This window comes from Lycium barbarum, chromosome 3 (assembly GCF_019175385.1).
Source record: "Lycium barbarum isolate Lr01 chromosome 3, ASM1917538v2, whole genome shotgun sequence".
In the NCBI taxonomy this organism is placed as follows: domain Eukaryota; kingdom Viridiplantae; phylum Streptophyta; class Magnoliopsida; order Solanales; family Solanaceae; genus Lycium; species Lycium barbarum.
This window is the reverse complement of record NC_083339.1, coordinates 21,062,590-21,087,287: the sequence shown is the minus strand read 5'-3', so window position 1 is coordinate 21,087,287 and position 24,698 is coordinate 21,062,590. Positions and strand designations below refer to the sequence as shown.

Genomic DNA, 24,698 nt, shown 5'->3' with positions numbered 1-24,698 from the left:
AACAAAGCATATTCAGCTAAACATTCAACAATCAAATAACGCGGAAGAAATAAGCATTACAGCTAAAAATATCCAAAAATGGCTAAAACCATCCAGGATTGAGTCCGGAATCAAAATGCCCCCCAAAAAAACATTTTGAACCAAAATACCCAAAAAAAAAAAAAAAGGTTACCAAAATACCTTAAGCGCAGTAATTTACTGCGCTAAAGCAGTTAACGGGGACGGCTCCGTTAAATACTATAGCGCAGTAAATTACTGCGCTATAGTGTCCCTCCCATTTTTTTTTTCAACCCTTTTGGTTAACCCTTCTTCCATTACACTTTTTAACGTACTTTGACCATAGATTAATCATGCTTCGGGACCCCGAAACTTCAATATTTTATATAGAACCCTACTTATTTTTGTGTGATTAATAAGGTAGGATCAATACATCAAGGATACACAAAAGTTCGGATGGCCGTTTTAGTGGTTGAAAAGTGCTGGAACGCCATTTTCGTTTGAAGGCTCGATGACATTAGCTTGAAGTTCTTTACGAATACTTAAACTTGTTCATTAATAATTAATCAAAAGTTAGTCAAAATGGCAGCATTCATACAAAAAAAAAAAACACTTAATTAAATTGCATCATTCATAACCTTGAGTAGATGAAAATACTTAAACTTGTTCATTAATAAGAAACCCAAACTTTTTAAAATACAATCATCAAAGTAAGAAAAAAACTTAAAAAACATTCATTAATTAATGCCCTTGAGTTGATCTTCCGCCGCCACCGCGAGATGTGCCGCCACCGCGAGATGTGCCACCACCACTAGAGGTACTTTCACCATGAAAGTTTCCTCCACCACGAGAGGTACTTCCACCGCGAGATGTAGTTTGACCACCATGCCGTAAGGGACACTTGCGCTTATCATGACCAACATAATTGCAAAATGAGCATTTTCGAGTGTATCTCCCCGGTGGAACATCCATTTCATTATGAATACGTGAGTATGCATTCTTTCTGAATTTACAGATAAATGATTTATTTGCAACCATTGAAAATGGATCCGGTGGCTAATAACTCTCACTACCAAGTGGGTAGAACCTTCCAGCATATGTTCTTGCATAATTTTCAACTGTATATTCCTCAGCCATGTACGGGGAGACGTTCTTTCCCATTACGATATAACACTTGAAGGCATGAGAACATGGCATGTGATATGATTGCCACTTGCCGCATGTGCATGTTCTTGGAATCTCACAAATTGTGTGGACGTTACCTCCTTTACCTTGGTGCACACTTGCTGTGAGTTCAAATATGCGCTCTGCAGGGTTGTACTCCATCCGGTCATGTTTTTGAGCCTTATATTTGTGGTACTCAAAGAGTTTTGACAGTTTTGGCATCCATCTTAGACTTGTTGTTGCATGTGCTTTGGCCTCTTTTGATCTACTGACGAACCGCTCCACAACCTGCTTAAATGTCATTCTCACCATTGCGGTGACGGGTAGTCCCTGTGCAGATTTCAACAAGCCATTGCATGACTCAGAGATGTTTGTTGTCAGCATACCCCATCGCCTACCTTCATCCTGGTGTAATGTCCATTTGTCTTTATCAATTGCATTCAACCAGTGGAAGGCTTTCTCATTCGCCCGCCTAATAATGGCCATCTGCAGGTTAAACTTCTTCTCTTGATGCTCTGTTGCAGCCACCCACATCCAATTGCAAAGTGCTGGGATTCGATATGCCTTTTGGAAGTCTGCCTTCAAATGCCTTAAACAATAACGATGGTAGGCAAAAGTTGACTGCCACCCCTGCAAATTGAACATATTGTGCAATATGCCAGCATGTCTGTCTGATATCACACATATTCCCATGCGATCCTTAATAACGTGTTGCCTTAAGTAGTTCAAAAACATACCCCACGTATTAATGCTCTCATTAGCTGCAATTGCAAAAGCTAGAGGGAATATAGCTCCATTTGCATTCATTCCAACTGCTATTAGCAGCTTTATGTCATACTTCTCGTACACATGTGTTCCATCTATTAATATTACAGGCCGACAATGAGCAAAACCATCAATGCATGGTTTGAAGGCCCAAAACACAAAATCAAAAATATTACCGGGCACACCAGGCTTCGATTTGAGCTTCCATTCAACAACAGTACCATGATTGAAGTGTTGTAGAGCCGCCATGTATCTCGGCAACGTCTTGAAAGAGCCCTCCCAATTGCCGAAGACTATCTCATGTGCACGCCTACACCCAAGATACGCCTTCCTCCTAGTAACAGTTTTGCTATATACTTTCAGGACGACTCTAATACAATCTTTAATAGCGAACCTGAAAAAGTTGAAATATCAGCATATAACAACGAGGAACATTATATTAACACCAAAAATAAAATAAACTTAGGCGAAGGGGATACCTTGGGTTTTCTGTAATGTCGCCAACTAATACACGCGCAATCAAATTAGTATCTAGATTGCAATGATCATCTGGGAGGTCACCCATATCACAAGTGTGTGTTGTGTAGAACTTTGAAATAGTCCACATCTTTTAATAATAATAATAATAATAATAATAATAATAATAATAATAATAATAATAATAATAATAATAATAATAATAATAATAATAATAATAATAATAATAATAATTGTAAAAAATGAATATTTACCACTGCCCGTCAAATTGCTGACTTAAACTATCCAGAGACATTTGGCTAGTCAAAATGCTTTCATAGGTACTCATGTCAGGGTAATTGTGTTGATAAGTAGGTTCGGCTTGAGTGACTTCGGCCTGAATTATAGACAGGGCTTCCTGACGAAGTCTATTTCGGGCTTCCCGAGGAGCCCTAGCCATGAATTCAAGTCGATTAATAGGCACCTTCTCTATATACATTTCAAGGACGTTTAAAGTTATGCATTTCCTATAATCATAAGGCGCCTTCAAATAATCAGTCAAAGAATCATCGTCTTGAATGTATCACTGTCTATAACAAGTTACACCTTGCGGTGTAAATGACATTGGATATTTTCCAATTATATTTAGATCAAAATCACTTCTACTGACTTGTAGTCTATTATACAAGGCTTGGAGTAGTTTTGAGAATTTTAAGTCAAGTGGAAACTTAACATGGTATTTTGGGGAAGAATCATAGCGCAAATTATTTTCCTAGAATATAATTTATCCGTCCCAGAATAAAGAAACTCTAATTCTTGGAACATTTGCCATATTTTGAATAATTTAGGAGGAATACAAATGCAAAAACTAGATGAAACTTCGAATTTTTTGCTTTTTTTGCCTTATACGAACTCGGTATTAATAGGATTTGAAGTTTGAATATAGAACCAACACATGCATGCAATTACAGTGTCTTGCAATGTTACGTCAAATCAAATTAAGTATGGAGTGTTGCATAACGCATGAAATAACTGTGTTATGTCATGTCCCAGCAGAATAGCGCAGTAAATTATCGCGTTATTCTGTCACAACACAGTAAAATAATGCGTTGTGACAGTATAACGAGGTAATTTAATGCGATATACTAGTATAACGCAGTATTTTACTGCGCTATACTGCTGCATCATATTGTCACCTCAACTGTCAAACAGAAAAACGTCATGATTCGAATCAAACTTTATATAACGTAATTTGACGAATAACCGTTACCAACCACACAACATTCCATACAAAATTGAGTTACTATGTCATTTTTTGACCAATTTAGAGATATTAATCGTGTTATATCGTTCACTCCAGCAAACATCTTTGAAGCAATGGGTAGGACCTGGGAACTATGTGATGATGATTTTCATTACTCAAATAACCCTAACGACAGATTCAACCGAGAATACAATAATAAAATGAGAGAGGAGTGGGATTGGCGTGTTAGGGAGGCTGCAGCACTGGAGCACAAGTTAGCGTCAGGAGGGCTTAAACGCCAAAAAAAAACCGTGCTATGTCAATGCCGCGCGGAACTCCACAAGTTTAATTTGGCTCTTAATCATTTTCGCGAAGAGAACAACCGGATGCAAATACGTTACCATAGGGTAGGAGCCCGTTTGGATTGGCTTATAAGTTGCTTATAAGCTGTTTTCAGATTTTTTGAGTGTTTGGCTGGCCAGCTTAAAGTCATTTTGTGCTTAAAATAAGCTCAAAAAAATAATTGGTCCCATTTGACTTAGCTTATCTAAAGCAGTTTATAAGCTGAAAACAGCTTATAGGCATAAGCCCATCCAAACAGGCTCTAGAATATGGTATACATGGTAGCACAAGATTTAGATCCAAGTGGGATTCAGACTGTGAAATGTCCGATGAAGATTAATATTTTTCTTACAATAAGGTAAGTAGGTAGGGTCATAAAGCCCCCCCCCCCCCCCCCCCCGAGGGTACTTGGGGGTTTGCAACTATATAAGTAGCCCTTTCTTTTGTTATTAGACTACACCATATTCAATGTCGAGTAGTAGAAACTCAGCTTGGTCTTTACTCCTTCCAAAAGAACCAAATAACAGTGATGATGAGAGTTCAAATCATAGCAGTTTTTCGATCGATACCACTGATTTCAAACTAGATGAGCTAAATCCCCAACTTCTTATAGAGCGTAATGATGATTCCTGCAGTGTGAAATATTCAGATCCGCGGGAATATTATTGCGGTTTACGCCGAGAATGGTCACATCGGCTTGCCGAATCAGAACGTCTTGTTCGTGACTTGAAAAATCTCAACGCTCAAATCCCAACAAGGTACTCCTTAACCATGCCTCAAGTAGGTCCAGAAACTTGCGAGCTTGCCGTACAAAGGATTAGAAAAGAAAACAACAGAATGCTGGCAAGACGATGTAGATTTTACATGCTAAAGTTGGCCGAAGAACAAGCATCATCAACCGGTAGAGAACTAACTGCTACTGAAAAAAGATGTGTCTTAAGAAACCGCCAATATTTTTCTGAGGACGATATTGAGGACTTGTACTCTGATGATGATTAAGAATGTTGTGATTTTAGTTTTAAGTTTAATTTATGATTATGCTGTTATTTTGAAGAATATTAGTATGTTAAGTATTTTCATCTACTCAAGGTTATGAATGATGCAATTTAATTAAGTTTTTTTTTTTTTTTTGTATGAATGCTGCCATTTTGACTAACTTTTGATTAATTATTAATGAACAAGTGAACAAGTTTAAGTATTCGTAAAGAACTTCAAGCTAATGTCACCGAGCCTTTAAACGAAAATGGCGTTCAAGCACTTTTCAACCACTAAAACGGCCATTCGAACTTTTGTGTATCCTTGATGTATTGATCCTACCTTATTAATCGCACAAAAATAAGTAGGGTTCTATATAAAATATTGAAGTTTCGGGATCCCGAAGCATGATTAATCTATGGTCAAAGTACGTTAAAAAGTGTAATAGAAGAAGGGTTAACCAAAAGGGTTGAAAAAAAAGGGAAGGGACACTATAGCGCAGTAATTTACTGCGCTATAGTAGTTAACGGAGCCGTCCCCGTTAACTGCTTTAACGCAGTAAATTACTGCGCTTAAGGTATTTTGGTAACCTTTTTTTTGTTGGGATATTTTGGTTCAAAATATATTTTTTTTTGGGGCATTTTGGTTCCGGACTCATCCAGGATTGTTCTTTTCTATTCAAATTATAAATGGTTATGTGAATTCATTCATTTCCTCCGAGGAGGGGAACGAGGGCCTATATTGATTATTGTGGGCTAAATAGCATATAGCATATGCTCTAAATATCTTCAATATCGACACTCAAAAGCACACAAACATACAAACTTACAAAGAGATCAGATTTTTCATTTAAAGGACAGATCTTTAATTTCCTTTGCTTCAATATTATAGTAATAAGATAGAAGATCCCACAAAAGAGAGAGAAAATAACACCTTGCTACGAACAAATGAATGAAGGCCCCATATTTGTGGTTATAAATAGTATATGCTTTTATCAACACGGATTGAGGTGGGATGGTTGGGATTCTTCCACCGTTAATTACAGGTCTCGAGTTTAATATCTGGAAATGAAATTAAAAAAAAAATCCTTCTGGGAGAGCCTCCCCCAAATACGGGCCTTACTGTATGCGATCTAAATTTAATTAGACTCAAATGCGGATACATATAACGCCAAAGGGAAAATAAAAATAAAAATAAAAATAAAAATAAAAATAAAAAATAGCATATGCTTTTCAAAGCTCCCATTATTCCCCATTTTCTCCCTTGTGTAAAAAGAATATCCACAGGTAGAGTCTTTCTCAGGGTCCCTCAGATTGTTTTCTCTCTCTCCTTTACTGGTTTAATTAAATTCAAATACAAGTATATATTAACATCATTTAGACCACTCTTAAACATGTCCCAAGATTTCTTCTCTCTCTATAAATTCTTCTTGTTCCTTTATACCCTGTGATTCCTTACCTTCCTCTTATTCTTCTTCTTTTTTCAACATTAGTTTTCATGAAGATTCTTGCTTTTCAACTTCAAGAACAAACCCCATTACTTTAATTTCCACAAAGATCAAATTTTTACAGTTTAAAAAGAACTTTAAACAAAACCCCATCAAGAAAAGACCATTCTTGATTGCTAGTAAGATGACAATTACTGATTTTAGAGATGAAGAAGAAGAATATCCTCCACTTTTACTTGAATCTGAGATGAAAGAGCCTAGACGTATTGCTCTCTTTATTGAGCCTTCTCCTTTTGCGTGAGTCATTAATTACTTGTATTTTTTGTGCAAGATTTTACCTGTATAATTCTTAATTACGACCCAAACATGACAAGTTAGTAGCTAATAAGATGCTTTTGCTACTAAGCTTTTGTTTTTAGATTCTTTTTTGTTTGATATATGTTGACTTTAGTTTATGTGATCCACTAGATCCCTTTTTCTATGACAATGAATTAAAGAAACTTTTGGATGTGGATTGTTATGCTTATATTATTATTTCGGAAACAACCTCCCTACCTTACAAGGTGGGGGTAAGGTCTGCGTACACTTCACCCTCTCCAGACCTCACGTTGTGGGATCCAACTGGGTATGTTGTTGTTGTTTTGCTTTTATGTGAAAGTGTATTTTCATACCTGCTGACCATATGTTTCCTCAATGAAAGCATTAATTATAAGAGTTTTTTCAATCTAGTTACATAGATGTGTATTCATGTGTGCTGCCAACTTTGCTAATATCTTATATGAGTTGTATTTTAAGGCCATGCTATTGCTCTGCTTTGCATTTTTCAATCAACTCTTCTTAGTTTGTGTTATTTTGCATCATATTGGAATGCTGTCAAAAATCATGTGTTACTTTAACTAAATTGTTGTCGTTTGTCAAGTATCATGTCAACAATGCAATGTGGTGTGGATGGATCATATACAAATTTCTAAGTTACTTTATTTAGAAGTACAAAGAAATGTCTTTACTTTACTAGAATGGTATTTAAATTCAATTTCGATAGGTGTTAGCCTAAGCTGCACTATATTCTTTCTCATTTCTTCCTTTGAACAAATACTGCTTAGTTACAATTCACTTTTCTAGTGCTCATTACTGCTTCACTACTTGAACCTAATTGCTATTCGCTGCATTTTGGCTCTTTGTTATCCTTGTATGGTTCCTTAAGCTTACGCAACCTAGAGGGAGCCTCGAGATTTGCAAAATATCAAAACGTCATATTTATGTCATAGTCTGGAATGATTTTCTTGTTTCAAAATAGATAACCTTCAACCTTGGATAGACTTAAGTGAATTCCTGCTTCTAGTTCATTGTTGCTGTCTGTAGAGAAACTAAAATGTACTCCATAGTCCTTATAAGTGACACCTCTTTCATCCTTTAGTTTGTTTCTCTCTCTCTAGTAGTTAGAATATTACCTTAACATTTACATTTACATATGTAAGTATGCTTTTAGACGAGAAATATTGTAGTTTTAGAAAATCAACTTTATACCGATTTTTTCTAATTCTATGATCAAAATTTATGCATGATTTCAATCACGTCTTACTCTCATTATGTTTGTTCTTGAATTGTCTTATTATTGACCGTTTTCCTTTTGTGTTATAACAGGTATGTTTCTGGATACAAGAACAGGTTCCAGAATTTTATAAAGTATCTACGGGAAATGGGGGATGAGGTATATTCTTTGTTTGACAATGATGTTTTTAGTTTATGATGTCTGCTGCTGTTCTTTTGGTAGGGCCTGAATGACATGCTATAGCGTAATGATCTACTTGTGAAACTGCAATGTTCATATTATTAAATCCAATGAATACTTTTATGATAGTATGAGCCCGTTTGGATTGGCTTATAAGTTGTTTATAAGTTGTTTTCAGCTTTTTTGAGTGTTTGGCTGGCCAGCTTAAAGTTATTTTGTGCTTAAAATAAGCTCAAAAAAATAATTGGGCCCATTTGACTTAGCTTATCTAAAGCAGCTTATAAGCTGAAAACAGCTTATAAGCCAAAAAAAAAAAAAGTTAGACTACCCCCAACTTATTTTTTTTTAGCTTATAAGCTGTTTGCAGCTTATAGGCATAAGCCCATCCAAACAGGCTCTATATCAATATCAATAAAGAATTTAATATCCGTTGATCTTTTCTATCAGGTTTTGGTTGTGACAACGCATGAAGGAGTACCCGAAGAATTTTATGGGGCAAAGTTGATAGGATCATGGAGGTTGCAACTGCTAACTTTACTAGTTTTCCCGTTCCTTGTTTAAATAATAAATTCACTCGTTTATGTTACAATTGACCAGTTGAGGTTGACTACTCCATGATTATAAAAATTGTCAATATATGGAGCTTTTCCCGTCCCTTAAGTAAGCTTTTTACTTGCTTTGCAGTTTTCCCTGCCCGTGCTACCGGAAAGTACCCCTCTCACTTGCTCTCAGCCCTAGAATAATCTCAGAGGTTGCACAGTTCAAGCCTGATATCATACATGCATCATCTCCTGGTATAATGGTAAGTAATTCAGTTATGTTCTTCTTGTTGCTATCGAAAAGCTTACGGGAAATTAAGGTTTTCCAGCTTCCTGTCTTAGATAACTTTTTTCATTGTTTTAGGTATTTGGTGCTCTTATCATTGCAAAACTCCTATCTGTGCCGATTGTAATGTCTTATCACACGCATGTGCCAGTGTAAGTTCGCTCCTTCCTTCTGGTTCTTAGCTCAAATCCAGCTTTATTATGATCCTATTTACATTTCTGTTCTTTCTCTTGATAAGTACTCTGATCCTCATTGTTGTTCTTCAGGTACATACCGAGATACACCTTTAGTTGGCTGGTTCAACCAATGTGGATGGTTATAAGTATGTCAGTTGAGAAATATCTTATAAATTGGCTGTTCTCTTACTTGTCCACTTCTTGATACTAATTAAAGATACATTTACTGCTCACCAGAGTTTCTACATAGAGCTGCTGATCTTACACTGGTGCCATCTGCTGCTATCGCAAAGGATCTGGAAGCTTATAAGGTAACAGCAGGTAAAAGGAAGAAACATGAACTAGTCAATTGCTCTCCAATAATGATTTTATTAAGGGATTTTTTATTTTTGGCCCGTTGAGCACAATGAATTACGGGTGCTAGCGAAAATATACAGAAACTATACATTGGTTATGTATGTTATATGTTTATGATATGTATATTTTGTGTATAAAATATGTATATATGTGTATTTATACTTAATATCCAAAACCTATACATTTGTTGGCTATTATTCTTTTGAACAATCCAAAAATGTAATTATCCCTATTTGTTACTCCCTCTGTTTCAATTTATGTGAACCCATTTGACTGGGCACAGAGTTTAAGAAAGTAGAGAAGCCTTTTAAACTTGTGGTGTAAAATGAGTCACATATATTTTGTGCGGCTATAAATCACTGCATAAAGGTAAATTGTTTCCAAATATAGAAAGAGGTCATTCTTTTTGGCACGGACTAATAAGGAAATGGGTTCACATAAATTGAAACAAAGGGAGTATTAATTAGCGATAGGAAAAAGAAAAAGAAAATATCCATCTTCTCTGTTCTTTCAAAGCAGTTTTTTTGCTTGATTCAGATGCTTTACCCATCAAAGCATTCTCCTACAAGTTGGTCACTCTTTGCCTTTCTTTTTCTTTTCATTCTCAGCGAACAGAATACGCGTGTGGGATAAGGGTGTTGATTCCGAGAGCTTCCACCCCCACTATCGGTCTCATGAAATGCGAGTAAGACTAAGGTAGGACCTTTCAGCTGAAAATTTGATCCAGTATGAAGCAAATTTTAGTATGTGCTGATAATTCTTTCTCCTTTTGCTCCTGCTATTATTCACAATAAGTAATGGAGAACCCGATAAACCATTGATAGTTCATGTTGGACGACTTGGAGTTGAGAAGAGTTTGGAATTCACCAAAAGGTACAACTCGTCCTTCATTAATATACAACAACGATAATTACACCTCAGTCTCAAACTATCGTCTATATTAATCCTCACTGTTCATGTTCTACATTTAAATTCATCTCAGTCCAGCATTATACAAAATAATCTCCCTTCATCGATATGGGGCAAATGTACTTGCAAATTTTTGGCAATATGTTGTATCAAGCAAATTATGTGCTTGTCAAGTTAAATATGAAAGTGTCGATAACTTGCACATGACATTTGAGAATGGTTTTGAAACAGGGTCATGGATAGACTTCCTGATGTTCGGATAGCTTTTATTGGAGATGGGCCATACAGGTGAGTTGCAATGACTGTTTGGCTTCTTGATTTCTGGAACATCAGCCGGAATGTTTCATGTTCTTTGCTAAGAAAGTACACCTAATCTTGTTTCTTGTACCGTAACCAATGTTCAGTCTACGAAACTTCTATGGGTGAAATGTTAGGGCATTCAAAGACGTGACTGGATAGAGAACTGAGTAAGAATCCTAGTCAATTAACCAAAGCCTGGCATATACTAGTTGCTGTACCATTTTGAATTGAAGAATCCCCCATATTTTAAAATAATTACTGTCAGAATTTTGAGACAAAGGAAGTTGTTAAGGATTACCTGTATTAATTAATTGGATGCGATAGAGAACTGAGTAAGAAGCAGATCTTTAAATTGGCTGGGAACTGCTTTGGTATTAGCAAGCCAGGTGGTGCGGTTATGATGCTCTTCATGCCCGCTGTAGATACTTGATGTCTGGTCATAATGTAGGTCAAATTACATTTGATGGTACTTTCCTTGTCAGAATCAAACTATCTACCTTTTTGGCAGAAATAATAGTTAAATATTGCTGAGAAATAAATAGTATCTTACACTCTGTAGATAGGTAATATTAACTTGAATTCGTGTGGCTTCGCCAATGATTGCATGCCACGAGTTCGAACCCTGTTGTGAACCAAGTCTAATATTTTGCGTAGAAGGGTAAAGGTGGGCCCATTATCCGCCAAGTTCTGAAGCTGTAAACAACAGAGTTTTGGTAGTCAAAAAAAAAAAAAAGGAATCTACTACAGAATGCTGAATTGACTAAGAATGTGTATACCTGCAAGTCGTTGCTGTTTACTTCCTCCGTCCAAAAATACCTTTCACGTTTCGCTTTTCGAGAGTCAATTGACTAATCTTCAAAGCTAAATTTAGATTAGATTAATTTAATATTTTAAAAGTAAGACTTAGATACTCAGAAACTAAACAAAAAGCACTATACGTTGAAATTTTACTCATATCAACACGGTGAAAAATATACATCTTAAAATATTTGTCAAACTTCATATAGCTTGATTCTCGAAAAGCTAAACGTGATAATAAGAGTATATTTTGGGACGGAGGGAGTATAATATGAGTGTCCTCCATTTCCAAAAAAACAGAAGTGTCTTGAGTAAAATGTTTCATGTTTTCTCAAAACATTATAATGAGGCACAATTTACAATCCTTACATAGAACGGTTGTAAAATTATCGTTCTGTTGATTGCTTGTAGGGAGGAATTGGAGAAAATGTTCCATGGCATGCCTGCCGTGTTCACAGGTATGTTACAAGGGGATGAGCTTTCCCAAGCATATGCGAGTGGAGATGTTTTCCTAATGCCTTCCGAGTCAGAGACATTAGGGCTCGTCGTTCTAGAAGCCATGTCATCAGGTCTTCCCGTAGTAGCTGCCCGTGCTGGTGGAGTTCCAGATATAATACCCGATGATCAACAAGGCAAAATCGGATATCTTTTTAATCCTGGGGACCTTGACGACTGCTTGAGCAAACTGGTGCCTCTTTTGCAGGACCCTGAATTGAGAGAAACCATGGGGAAAGCTGCACGAGTAGAAATGGAGAAATACGACTGGAAGGCTGCAACAACAACAATTCATGACAAACATTATAGTGCAGCTATTTGGTTCTGGAGGAAGGAGAGAGCACAATTTTTGAGACCATTTCAATGGTTGTTTCGGCGTATATTCGCAGCTCCAGAAGTAGTCGACTGTAGGTGATAGATCCTCTTCTCGCATTTTTTTTCTCTCTAAAAGCATGGACATTTTCTTATGCTTTGGAAGGTGTATCCTTCATAGCTTTGCATCAAGATGTGTTTGTAGAATATTAGTTGTCTATTGATTGTACAATGTAGACCTCAAAACCTGGTCTGTTGTGCTGTTATGTATTAAATTGAAACTCATGTACATGTAAATTTATTTTCATGAAGATTTGAATTTAGTGAGCTACACATTCTACTATCAAAATGTAGGAAATCCTGTATTTACTTTTTGAGATCTAGGGACTTTCTTGAGATGGTGGACTCCTCATGAATAGGAGAACTGTTCACGTATAAATTAAAAATTATTTATACCTAGTATTCACATGATTTGAAAGTTGTGTGGCACTTATATTATTGTAAATAAATGTCTATTAGTAACATTTTATTCAAGGTGGCACCTTTTGTTGATATTTTGTATGAGAATTGATTGATGAATAAAGTAATCTCTATCCAAATTATCCAGAATAAGCGGCCCTTGTAAGAGGAGTAATTCTATCGTGGACATCAAAATGACAAAAGCTGAAAAAGATAGATAAAATGTGACATGAAACTTACCTTTCCATAATCACGTATTAGACTCAAACTGGCGATTTAAACATGCATCCATTGCGTAATAAAAATCTCGATTTGTAATACTTCACATATGTAGGAATGGCTTTGAGCACCCCCTTATTTAACTCTAGAAATTCAAGTATTTTTCTTGAAATATACCAGCTCGAAATCTCAGACTGGATTTATTATAATGAGTTGAACTTCACACATTTGACACTAAAGTTAGGCTCGGCTAGTTCAAACTTCAGACTACTACTACTAGTCTGAGGCTAGAAACTGCCAAGCCTAACTTCAAACCCAAATGTCTGAAGTTCGAATTGCATATACAGCTAGGCTTACAATACTCAACTCCAGATCAGTATGTCTGAAGTTTGAAACTTTAGACCCGAGATTTTTAACTTCAGTCTTCCAAGTTTAACGTTGAATATTAAATATTTTGTAATTTTCAACTATATCGTAACTATAATCCTCCAATAGGCTATTTGTGCACTTGCGCCTTCAAATATGTTACCAAAATCACAATTCTTGTTCATTACCCAATTTCAAACAGTCTAAACCCAAAACAGAGATTTTATGGACTGCAAATCTGAACTACTGTCATCATCTTCTTTTCGATAAAGATTTTGTAAATGACCTTTTCTCTTTAAAAGTCTTTTCCCCTAAACATAGGATTAGTTTTTCGGTTATACACCTCTTCATCTTTCTCTTATTTGACTTTGCAATTCAAGTTTTAATATATGAGATTTTATCCTGAAGTTTCAAAATCGTCGCTTCCTAACTACTGAACATCCTCTTCAAAACAGAATATTTAGTAGGCGTTTGGTCATGAAAATCAAATATTTTTCACTTTATTTGATATTTTGGAGTTGGAGTTGTGTTTGGTTATAGTTTTTGCAAAAAATATTTGGTTGCTTGAATGTATTGAAAGTGGAAAAAAATGAAAACAAATTTTTTGGTGTTTTCCAAATTTCAAATACAACTTCAAGTTGTATTTGAAATTTCCATGGCCAAAGTTAATTTTCAAATAAAGTGAAAACGTTTCCAAAAAAAGTGAAAAAATTTCATGGCCAAACGGGCCCTTAGTACCTTCACTAAGGAAAGAACTGAAAATCTAAGAGATAAAGGGTCAAAAACACACCCCAACTATCACTTTTTTTTTAGTTTCATACCTAAACTATCAGAAGGTTGAGAAAACTACCTAAACTATCACGATCTAGTTTGCAAACACACCTGAACTAAATGTGTGAACTCACTCTCCAAAAGGCAAGTGAAGTTGAAATTTTCTCAAAAAAATTGTCCACATGGCATAAGTAATGCTATAGTGACACCTACATGGAAATTAAAAAATATATTTTTTTAATAAAAAAAATGCATTTTTTTTTAAAACTGTTTTTTTTTTTAAATCAGCATTTAAAAAAAACTGGATTTAAAAAAAAATGAAAATAATAATAATTTTTGTAAAAAAATATCAAAAAATTTAGAAAATCAGAAAAAAAAAAAGATTTAGAAAATGGAAAAGTTGATTTAAAAAAAATGTGAAAACTAAATAATCAATTTTCTTATTATTTTTTTTAAAATAACTTTTCCATTTTTTAAACTATTTTTTTTTATTTTCTATAATTTTTGATATTTTTTTACAAAAAATATTATTTTTTAGTTTATTTTTTAAAATAAATAGTTTTTTTTTTAATTTCCAGTTAGGTGCCATTGTGACATTATTTATCCACGTGAACAACACTTGACAACATTTTTATATAAAATGGAGAGTGTAGATCACATGCTATTCAAGAATAATTTGAGGTGTGTTTTGCAAACTAGATTGTGATAGTTTAGGTAGTTTTCTTAACTTTCTGATAGTTTAGATATGAAACTCAAAAAAAAAAAAATAGTTGAGGGGTGTGTTTGACCCTTATCTCAAAATCTAAATGAGATATATATGAGGCATCAAAGCTCCACTAATTCTAGCCTTATCCCATATTTTATCCTTAACAGGAAAGTTCCCCGGATATTCTATCTTGAACCCTTCAATTTCTTATTCTTTGCTTGTAGCTTTATTCAAGAAATGAAAAAACAAAAAGCCCTCAAAAGAGGGGATTTATTATCTTTAAATAGGCCAATTACCACATAAATAAAATCGAGGAAAAATAGAAGAGGGGAAACATTTTTCTTTTGTAAGTTCAATAAACATGTTCTTAAAGAACAATTTAATTATCAAGAGACTATATTTCGAACAATAGTGTCATTTCTTTTAATTGAACCTTCACACTCCATGTAAAATAACATAAAAACACAATTCATCAAGAAACATATTGCATAAATTCCATATCCTCTTCAAGTCCTGCCATTGTCTCAGGTGCCAAAACAACTTCAAGATCAACGGTTCCATTTCCTTCTCGTCCCGGAAAAGCCGATATCTTACCGTCAAATTTATTCGCCATACCACTTCTTACCGCTACAGGCCTACCCCACCCGAAATCATTATCGTACATTGGAAACCTAGGTGAACTTCCCATAGTAATCATAGCACCATCAAAATTACCTAAAGGAAACAACCTAGGATTACTTTCCCAATCCTTAACACCCTGGCGCACTATAGCATCAACATGTGCCACTACATTCTCATGTAACTGTTTTGCGCTCCAAAACAAGTCGTTAGATAACAGCTCCTTAACGGTAGCAACAGTTGGAATACTCTGAATCGCGTTACCAAAATATAACGGCTTCATTTTTTCATCAACCCTATGACGACAATTAACCGCCATCCTGAACGTCGTCGTTTTATTTCCATCTAACTTCCGGGCCCGCGTAACGGATCTCCATAATTGAGCACTCAATGACTGAAACGACGAAATCTCGCCATTTCTTAATTCTGGTTTGCCGTTAACTGGCGTTATCTTTCCGTTAGTTTTACCGTTAAGACCGTTAACGATAACTGTCGTTTTATTTGCTTTGTACTTGAGCTTCAATATAGCTTCTCTTGTAAAATGGAATATTCTTTCACGTATTGGGTCGTCAGCTGAAAACGTTGCTGACGGTCCACCTTCAGGAAATTTTAGTATCGCAGGTGAATCAAACACTGTTTTTCGTGAAAAACAAGGTTGTCTAGTGATTTTCTTTTCTCCCTTTGAGAATTCAGCGAAAGTGTTGAAGAAATTCCAGAAGGAAGTTCCATCAACGACGGCATGATTCATGGTACATCCGATGAATACGCCGTCGTTTAGCTCAGTAACCTGTATCGCCATTAAGGGTTTATAATGCCCCGCGTAACTCAAAGTACTATCAAACTGGAAGAATTTTCGGAAATAAAGAGGAACATCTGAGTGACCTGGGGGTACGAGTGTGGAAATAGTTAGATGGGGTGCTTTCGCGTGTACAAAATCGACACCTGCATCGTTGCAGAGGATGTACACGTGGCCATCAGGATTGGTGATTAACCGACCGGCTAGTGGAGGGAAATGGGAAAGGGTTTTGGAGAGAGAAGTTTTGAGATGGGAAATAAGGGAAGAAGATTGGTCAAAGGAGTGTTGAGTTAACAAAACGCCCTTTTGGATATACTGACAAGATAACATAGGGAGATCAGAGACAGAAAGTTTCAAGGTGCTATTAAGAGATTCGTGATTACCGGGGTAGACTGTGCATCTAGAAACGACAAAAACTGAAGAAGAAGGCATAGTTGTAGAGGGATGTTGTTATGGGAAGAGGAATGGAAATTGGGATGGGGAAAACAAGACAGACAGTTGGAAGGTATATATAGAGGTTAGGAATCAGGCTGGGTTCATGCACTTTAGTGGTTAGTGGACTTAATTTGACCTTTGTAACTTTATTGGACCCTTTTTTTTTTTTTTTTTTTTAAGTTATAGGTGGGTATCTAAAGTCCACCAGGTCATCAATGTGAATTTCGTAGTGAATAGAGCTCTAAAGGGAAAAGCGCTTCCCGCAGAAGTTTCGTTTTTCCTTAAAATTCAAACCCAAAACTTCCTAACTAAGGGCGAATTCTAACTATTTAGAAGAGTGAGTGGGCACTTTTTCATCGTCCATCCACCACTTTTTCATCGTCCGTTTGTGGGCCCAACAAAAAATTATGAGCCCACATATTTTAAATAACTATTAATATTTAAAAAGAAAAATTGTGGCCCACATATTTTAAACAACTACTAATATTTTAAAAAAAAATGTGGGCTCCATATTAAACACCAACCAGTAATAAAAAAAAAAAAAAGTGGAACTCACAACATCCAAACTCACGGGAAAAAAAAAGTGGATCACATATTAACAAAATCAAGCAATATTAAAAAAAAAGTGGATCCCATATTAACAAAATCAAGCATATTAAAAAAAAAAGTTAATCCCATATTAAAAAAAACAAACAATGTTAAAAAAAAAGTGCTTAGAAAATCAAACAATTAAATCAATAATGATGGATTCATTGCCACATGCGTATCAACCCATTAAAGGGAGCAAATGAAATTATTGTACAGCAACATACTTAAAATACAAAAATACTTAGAAAATCAAACAATTAAATCAATAATGATGGATTTATTGTCACATGCGTATCAACCCATTAGTGGGAGCAAATGAAATTATTGTACAACAACATACTTAAAATACTTATATATATATATCCGTTTTCCAATTTTTGAAAAAAAAATTGTGGGCCCATATAGCCTGATGGATTCATTGCCACATGCGTATCAACTCATTAGAGGGAGCAAATGGAATTATTGTACAACAACATACAAAAGTGCTTAGAAAATCAAACAATTAAATCAATAATGATGGATTTATTGTCACATGCGTATCAACCCATTAGTGAGAGCAAATGAAATTATTGTACAGCAACATACTTAAAATACTTTTAAAAAAAAAGTGTGGTCCCCATATTAAACACCAACCAATATTAAAAAATTCAAAAAAACACCAACCAATTAAGCATTTAAAAAAAAAGTGTGGTCCCCATATTAAACACCAAACAATATTTTATTTTATTTTTAAAAAGAAGTAAATAAAGTGGAACCCACCATCTCCAAACTCACGGGGAAAAAAAAAAGGTGAACTCCATATTAACAAAATCAAGCAATATAAAAAAAAAGTGAATCCCATATTAAAAAAACAAACAATGTCAAAAAAAGAGTACAGACTTTGTATTCGTAGTAAACACTAATATAATAAAGTTTTAGATACGGAGAACAAACTACAACGTTATATTAATCGTGTTTTGAACATAGTATCCCATATTGACAAAATCAAGCAATATAAAAAAAAAAAAAAAAGTGAATCTCATATTAAAAAAACAAACAATGTCAAAAAAAAAAAAGTGCAGACGGGGTGGGGCCCATACTAAATAACACCGAGCAATAAAAAAAAAAGCAAGAAAAAAAATAGAACTCACCATCTCCAAACTCATGGAAAAAAAAAGTGGACCCCATATTATCAAAATCAAGCAATATCAAAAAAAAAAAAAGTGAACCCCATATTAAAAAAATATAATGCTAAAAAAAAAGTGCAGACTTTATATTCGTAGCAAACACTAATATAATAAAGTTTTAGATACGGAGCACAAACTACAATGTTATAGTAATCGTGTTTTGAACATAGTATATATATATATATATATATATATATATATATATATATATGCATAAAAATAGTGCAAATTAATAATGTCCAAAAAAAAAAAAGTGCACCCCCTATTAAAAAATCAAACAATATTCATGTAATTTCCAATGTATCTCATTAAGTCAATAATGATGAATTCATTACCACGTGTGTGTCAATCCATGAAATTGCTTTTCTTCAAAAGGTTAAGTAGTCAAACCATACAATGTTCTTTCTTTTTTTATATTAGCCTGAGATTTAATCTAGATATTAAACTGTTGTATTTGCTATTCCGCCATGTCATTTATTTGTTATGTTTACTAAAATAAATATACTTAAAATATTTATATTTTAAAATAAGATAGAATTTAATTACTTTTTTATTTTTATTCTTACTCTAATAAATGTGAAAAGAAATTAATGTCGTAAAAAAAATATATCAAATGCAGATCAAATAATGAATAAGGTAAATTAGTCAAATTATAATTCCAATCGACGTTTTCCTAAAAAACCATGCAAAAGACAACATGACAAGTAAAATGAGCTAAACCGAGAATATTTACTAAAAATTAAAAAATAGTATTTCTTCGTTTAAATAAAAAATCAATTTCTACTTTTTTTTAAACATGTAAAATTAATTTAATAATTTGAATTAGAATTGTCCAAATCAAAATTTGATAAAAAATAATAAGTATTTTACACCTTTAAATTAATCGAATTAAAATTAAAAGTATCAACTGATGCTTAAATATTGCTATTGTTTTATCTCAAAGAGAAGAAAATAGTTTCCTTTTAAACAAGTCTTCTCTTTTAAAAAATATTAATAAATTTGCCGATTTTGTGTTCATAGCAAACATTAATATAATAAAATTTTAGATACGGAGTACAAACTACAATGTTATATTAATCATGTTTTGAATATATATATATATATATATATATATATATATATATTATCACTATTCAAAAACAATTACATACACATAAATGCACTATAATCTAAAGTGTTGGGTCCGTGCGCAGCACGGGCATAGGTCGTCTAGTCTATAGATAAGTATTATTGATTTATGAGTTAAAGCGAACTCAGTTATTCCTTTCGTTCATTTTTACTTGACCATGTTAATTTGGCACTGCCTTTAAAAAAGTATTTATCATAAGTTCATTTCACTAAATTAACCTTATAACTTATGATTTAGAAATTTAAGTTTGACTACTAGTACTTTATATAGTTACTTAATGATAAGGGTAGTATTGGAAAAAAATGATATATCTCTCTTGATTTGCTAAAATGAATAAGTACAAAGGAAAATATATTTTTAGTATAATTAGAGACAAGTAAAAAGAAATGGAGAAATATAATTATTACTATTATATTTCATTAACTTGAATTCAATTCATAAATTTTTAAATTGTGAATCTGTCTCCAAGCAAAGAAATCACTTCAACTTTTAAAATTTTAAATTTTGAATCTGTCTGTGAGCGAAGAAATGATCATTTCAAACCACCACTTTCTCCCATGTATATTGAATCATTGATGGTCAGTACACAGTGTAATGAATGACGAAGAGAGTGGTGGACATAGTTGTGGTGTTTTGCGGAGTTTGTACAATAATACAAGTTGGGAAAAACTAGTGATGACTGATGAGTAAGTGCCAGCCACTTTTGTACATGGAACTTTCACAGACTGATTTTTCTGTTTCATTGACCCATCCCATATTTGGTGGTCAAGGTTGTTCGAGACTCTACTTCCATGATTTTCATCATGTGATCTATGGCTGACACAAAATGCTCTTCACCTCAACTGATCCAAAATTTTCTGTAGGTAAATTTAGAGTACATTTTTATTCACCACACTTTGTTATAATAATAAAGGTGCCCGAAGTAGGTTGGCTGCCCTAAATCAATCATAATATCAGTCCCTAGATCTCATTGTTGGAAAGACTCGCCAAAATTTTTTGTAGGTAAATTTAGAGTACATTTTTATTCACCACACTTTGTTATAATAATAAAGGTGCCCGAAGTAGGTTGGCTGCCCTAAATCAATCATCATATCAGTCCCTAGATCTCATTGTTGGAAAGACTCGGCTCCAAAATCATACGGGAAGCTTTTGCCTCATATGGCTCCTCTAGGGATGGAGCTAGCTAGGCCTAGTCCAGGCTTGTACAGTTAAGGTTGTTAAACATGGCCTCATAAGAAAAGAATAAAAAAAAAAATATCTTTCCAGCTTTTGGTATTTGGCATAAAGAAATAAGTAATAACGAAAGGGACATTTTTTCAGTTGGTCAGTGGGCTCACCTAACATATCAGATTCTTGATCGATTTGATCGAATTTCATTCTTTCTCACATCTGAGATTCTTGATCGAATTTCATTCTTTCTCACTGTTCAGAACAGTGAAGCTTTCAATTACATTCTTTCTCACTATTTAGAATAGTGAAGCTTTCGAATCTTCTTGCCTCACCCTCTAATCGGAACCTTTATGCGTTGGTAGACTTTCGACTCAATCTAATAGCCTAACTATCGTTGGTATATTTACATAATGTTCTTAAATAGATATGAATATCATACAAGTCTAAGATAGTGAGTGCATACATTACGTTGTTGTCATGAAATTAACCATACATGTGATATCCTTAAATTTCCTTTGTTTCGATCTAAGATATTGGATATACGACAAATTAAGCTTTATTTCACGGATAGGAACAAGTATACGATGAGTCTATTACATATTTAATAATCACTAACTGTTCACACACCCCATGAAAAGTTTGTTTGGACTCACATAAGAAATTAAAGATTTTCGTTTGCACAGTTAAAAAGCTTCTAGTTTGAATGTGTGATTAGCAAAAATTCCAGAGAATTTGTGGAGTTCAGTCATCCTTAGATTAATAATTGAGTCTAGCTATTATCATTTGAGAGAAACAGTTGATGATCATTATTAATGCTGATGACAACAAAGTCATTATCATTACTAACGTGTGTACAGTGTACACTGTGGAAAAATTAAATTAAGTACTATCAAGGAAATAAAGAGCAACTGAAATGAAGAAACAAATTCAATTAATAGCGATGGAGCTTGTTGTACAGTTGCTATTAATTTAAGATAGCTGACATATGAACTTTTCCTTGGATTGGATCGGCTCAATTTAGTTAACGTGATTAATTTGAAAAAGAAAAAAAAAATCTTTTCTGGATTGGATCAGACACTTCAGTCGTTTGGAAAAGATTTTTGATTGCTAGATTGTATATATATTTATGTGATGATGATATGGCCAAAATGTTTCTGAAGTATGAGACTTGTTGTGACATAATGATTGATCCAGAGTCGTCAATAAATAACGTACAATTACTCTTTTAACAAAAATTATGGATGGTGTGGTTTTATTTGTTAGAATTTTGATTATAATTTAGATGGTTGATACTAATAAACATGTTATGTTATGCGAACAATAGGTTTTGGACCAATGGTTGATACTAATAACTGATAAGACATGTTTCGTTCATGTTTTTCTATTCATTGATTTATTTGCTCTCCTTATGCTATTTGTCAAATTTGAGTCGGATTATTTTAGTAGCTTATATACTAATTTCACACGTACTTGTATTACTTTTTATTAAACCTCGTGGAAATCAAAGTGCTAAGTAGAAGCATTGAGGTTGAAGCTTCCTCCACGTAACACATTCGGACGGTGCATGTAGGAACATACAGCACTTGCCGATTTTATGTTAGTCCTAAAATGTGTATGTTTTTCCCCAATTGGAAGAAAAGAAAAAGAAAAAACTTTATTGTTGAACTTTTGTGTTGACTAGACATAAAGATGATTTAACTTGTAGCTCACCTTAACCTAGTAAATAAACCTTACATGTGATGGTATGGGTCGTGCAACTCTCAAGTTGATTGTTTAGAGAAAATATTCACACCAATTAACAAGAGATCTCGGTTCGAGCCCTACTGAATATAGAATCGTCTTTATTAGGAAATCGTTTATTTTCAATGTGAGACTTCTTGACACTAATTTGAATACCAGATATCGAATAATAAAAAAATTACTTTGCACATTTTGGGGTTGAGAAAATGATCAAAATGGTCCTTATTGTAGGGGGGTTGGATTGTTTTGGTCCTTGATATATCCACTTGATTGAAATAGTCCTTGATGTTATGCAGATGATTTTGGTCCTAAACCCTACAATTAACTATTCTCTGTTAAAAACTAACGGCCCCCTCCTAATCTACTCTTTAAAAACTAATGGTATTTCATAGAAGATCACGTCGACTTCCTTAAAAACTAATGAGCAAACCGATAATATTAATGAGTACCATTGAACTGCCCTTCAAAGAAGATCGCAATGAGTACGATTGAATTGCTCTGAAAGAATATCTCAGAGAATGAAGAGGTAGAACTGTAGAAGACTTGTTCTTTATTCATGCTTGGACAGAGCCATTTTCTCATTGTGGGAATCAGGATTCTCTATTAATTCTCTAAAATTCAATGAGCAGGTTGTTCCATTTTTTTGTTAGTGGAATGAATGGTTTTATCTCTTAAATATTTATTGTTGTAATCATATAGAGAAATAGAATATCCATGCTTAAGGATGCACAGACAAAAAAATTATCCACAATTTTTTTTGGAACCCAGGATAACCCGCAGCCGCTACAACCTCTGGCACAGCCGCCCTTTGGGTGAGCACTTTGTGCGCACCGGGTAAACCCCCCACTGTGAATTATCCACAATTTTATTACTAGTAACTTATATTTTATTTTAAGAATTGGGAAATTTTTGGATTGATGAGTTTATTGGTTAACTCAAGTGAAGCATGAAATTACTAGGTGAGTTTTTTTGTGCCTTTTCACTGGTTTCAATGTATTTTCAGGTGACCCAGATGCCAGACGTTACTTGAAAAGAAGGGAAAAAAATGATTTTTTAGGCTGCAGAGATGTTAATGGGTGAGTTTGAATGAGCATCAATATACAGGGTGAACTAGGATTACAATATGGGAAAATACATTAAAAAAAAATCTCAACGTATAGCCAGATTAATTATGACGCACCCAACCTTTGCGGGCGACCTATTACCCCCTCCCCCAGTCTTAATTTTTCAGTATTTTAGTACCATTTTCGACTGACGTGGCAAAAAAAAATTATGGCGAGTGAAAATGGTCCAAACGAGATATTTTAATAAAAATTAATTTATATTTTATTCTCTCACACACCTCCACCCTCCCTCTCTTTCACATTTCAATTGTTAAATGCAATTTATTTTTCTCTTTATTCTTCTTTCTCCTCAACCACCGCTGCCGCCGCCACACCGCCGCAACAGCAGCAACACTGCAGCAGCAACCACCGCCGCTGCCACCACACCGCAGCAGCAACAGCAACACCGCAGGAGCAGCAACAACCGCTGCCGCCGCCGCCACACCGCAGCAGCAGCAACAACGCAACAGCAACCGCCGCCGTCGCCGCCGCAACAGCAGTAGCAACAACGCAGTAGCAGCAGCAACCACCGCCGCCGCCGTGACGTTAATAATTAATAAATATAATTAATAAAAGAAAATATAATGAAAAATCAAATGAAAAAAAAAAAGGAAAAGTGGCAGTGACGTGGCACCAATGTGGCGGAGAGTGTGCAACACTCTCCACTGTGCAACTGGGCTTCAAATTTTTTTTTTGCCACGTCAGTAAAAAAATGGTACAAAAATACAGAAAAACTATACCCTCCCTTAATTTTGTTTCATGCTAAATAAGGCTCCTCTTATTGAGGAAGAAGATGTTGTGAAGAAGCAAAGAGGGAGGCTGGCAAAAGGGGAAGAGAGAGGAGATTGGGAGGGGGCCGTTAGTTTTTAACGGAGAATAATTAATTTTAGGATTTAGGATCAAAATCATCCACATTTTACATACATTAAGGACTATTTCAATCAAATGGATATATCAAGGACCAAAACAATCCAACCCTCATTCATTAAGGACCATTTTGATCATTTTTTTCTTTTGGGGTTTTCAACCAATTTCCAAGAAGGTAAATGCCTCATGTGTTCCTCCTGGGTGTGGTTGGTAACTTCTTCGAAGCCATAATTCTTTTTCCATCAAGGAAAACGTGCTTAAAATTATTATGT

General features: G+C 34.5%; 2 protein-coding genes across 2 annotated transcripts; one reads left to right on the top strand and one right to left on the bottom strand.

The window, feature by feature from the left end:
* The first annotated feature begins 6,312 nt into the window (after positions 1-6,312).
* Positions 6,313-12,642, top strand: LOC132630714 (sulfoquinovosyl transferase SQD2). The gene is made up of 11 exons (XM_060346277.1): positions 6,313-6,686; positions 8,034-8,100; positions 8,569-8,639; positions 8,806-8,923; positions 9,025-9,098; positions 9,213-9,268; positions 9,360-9,443; positions 10,088-10,175; positions 10,275-10,352; positions 10,620-10,676; positions 11,898-12,642. The coding sequence occupies exons 1-11, from the start codon at positions 6,574-6,576 to the stop codon at positions 12,394-12,396; spliced, it is 1,305 nt and encodes a 434-aa protein (XP_060202260.1). The 5' UTR covers positions 6,313-6,573; the 3' UTR covers positions 12,397-12,642.
* Positions 12,643-15,213: 2,571 nt separating this feature from the next.
* LOC132630713 (uncharacterized acetyltransferase At3g50280) lies at positions 15,214-16,721 on the bottom strand. The gene has a single exon (XM_060346276.1). The coding sequence runs from the start codon at positions 16,658-16,660 to the stop codon at positions 15,287-15,289; it is 1,374 nt and encodes a 457-aa protein (XP_060202259.1). The 5' UTR covers positions 16,661-16,721; the 3' UTR covers positions 15,214-15,286.
* Between the last annotated feature and the right edge of the window lie 7,977 nt (positions 16,722-24,698).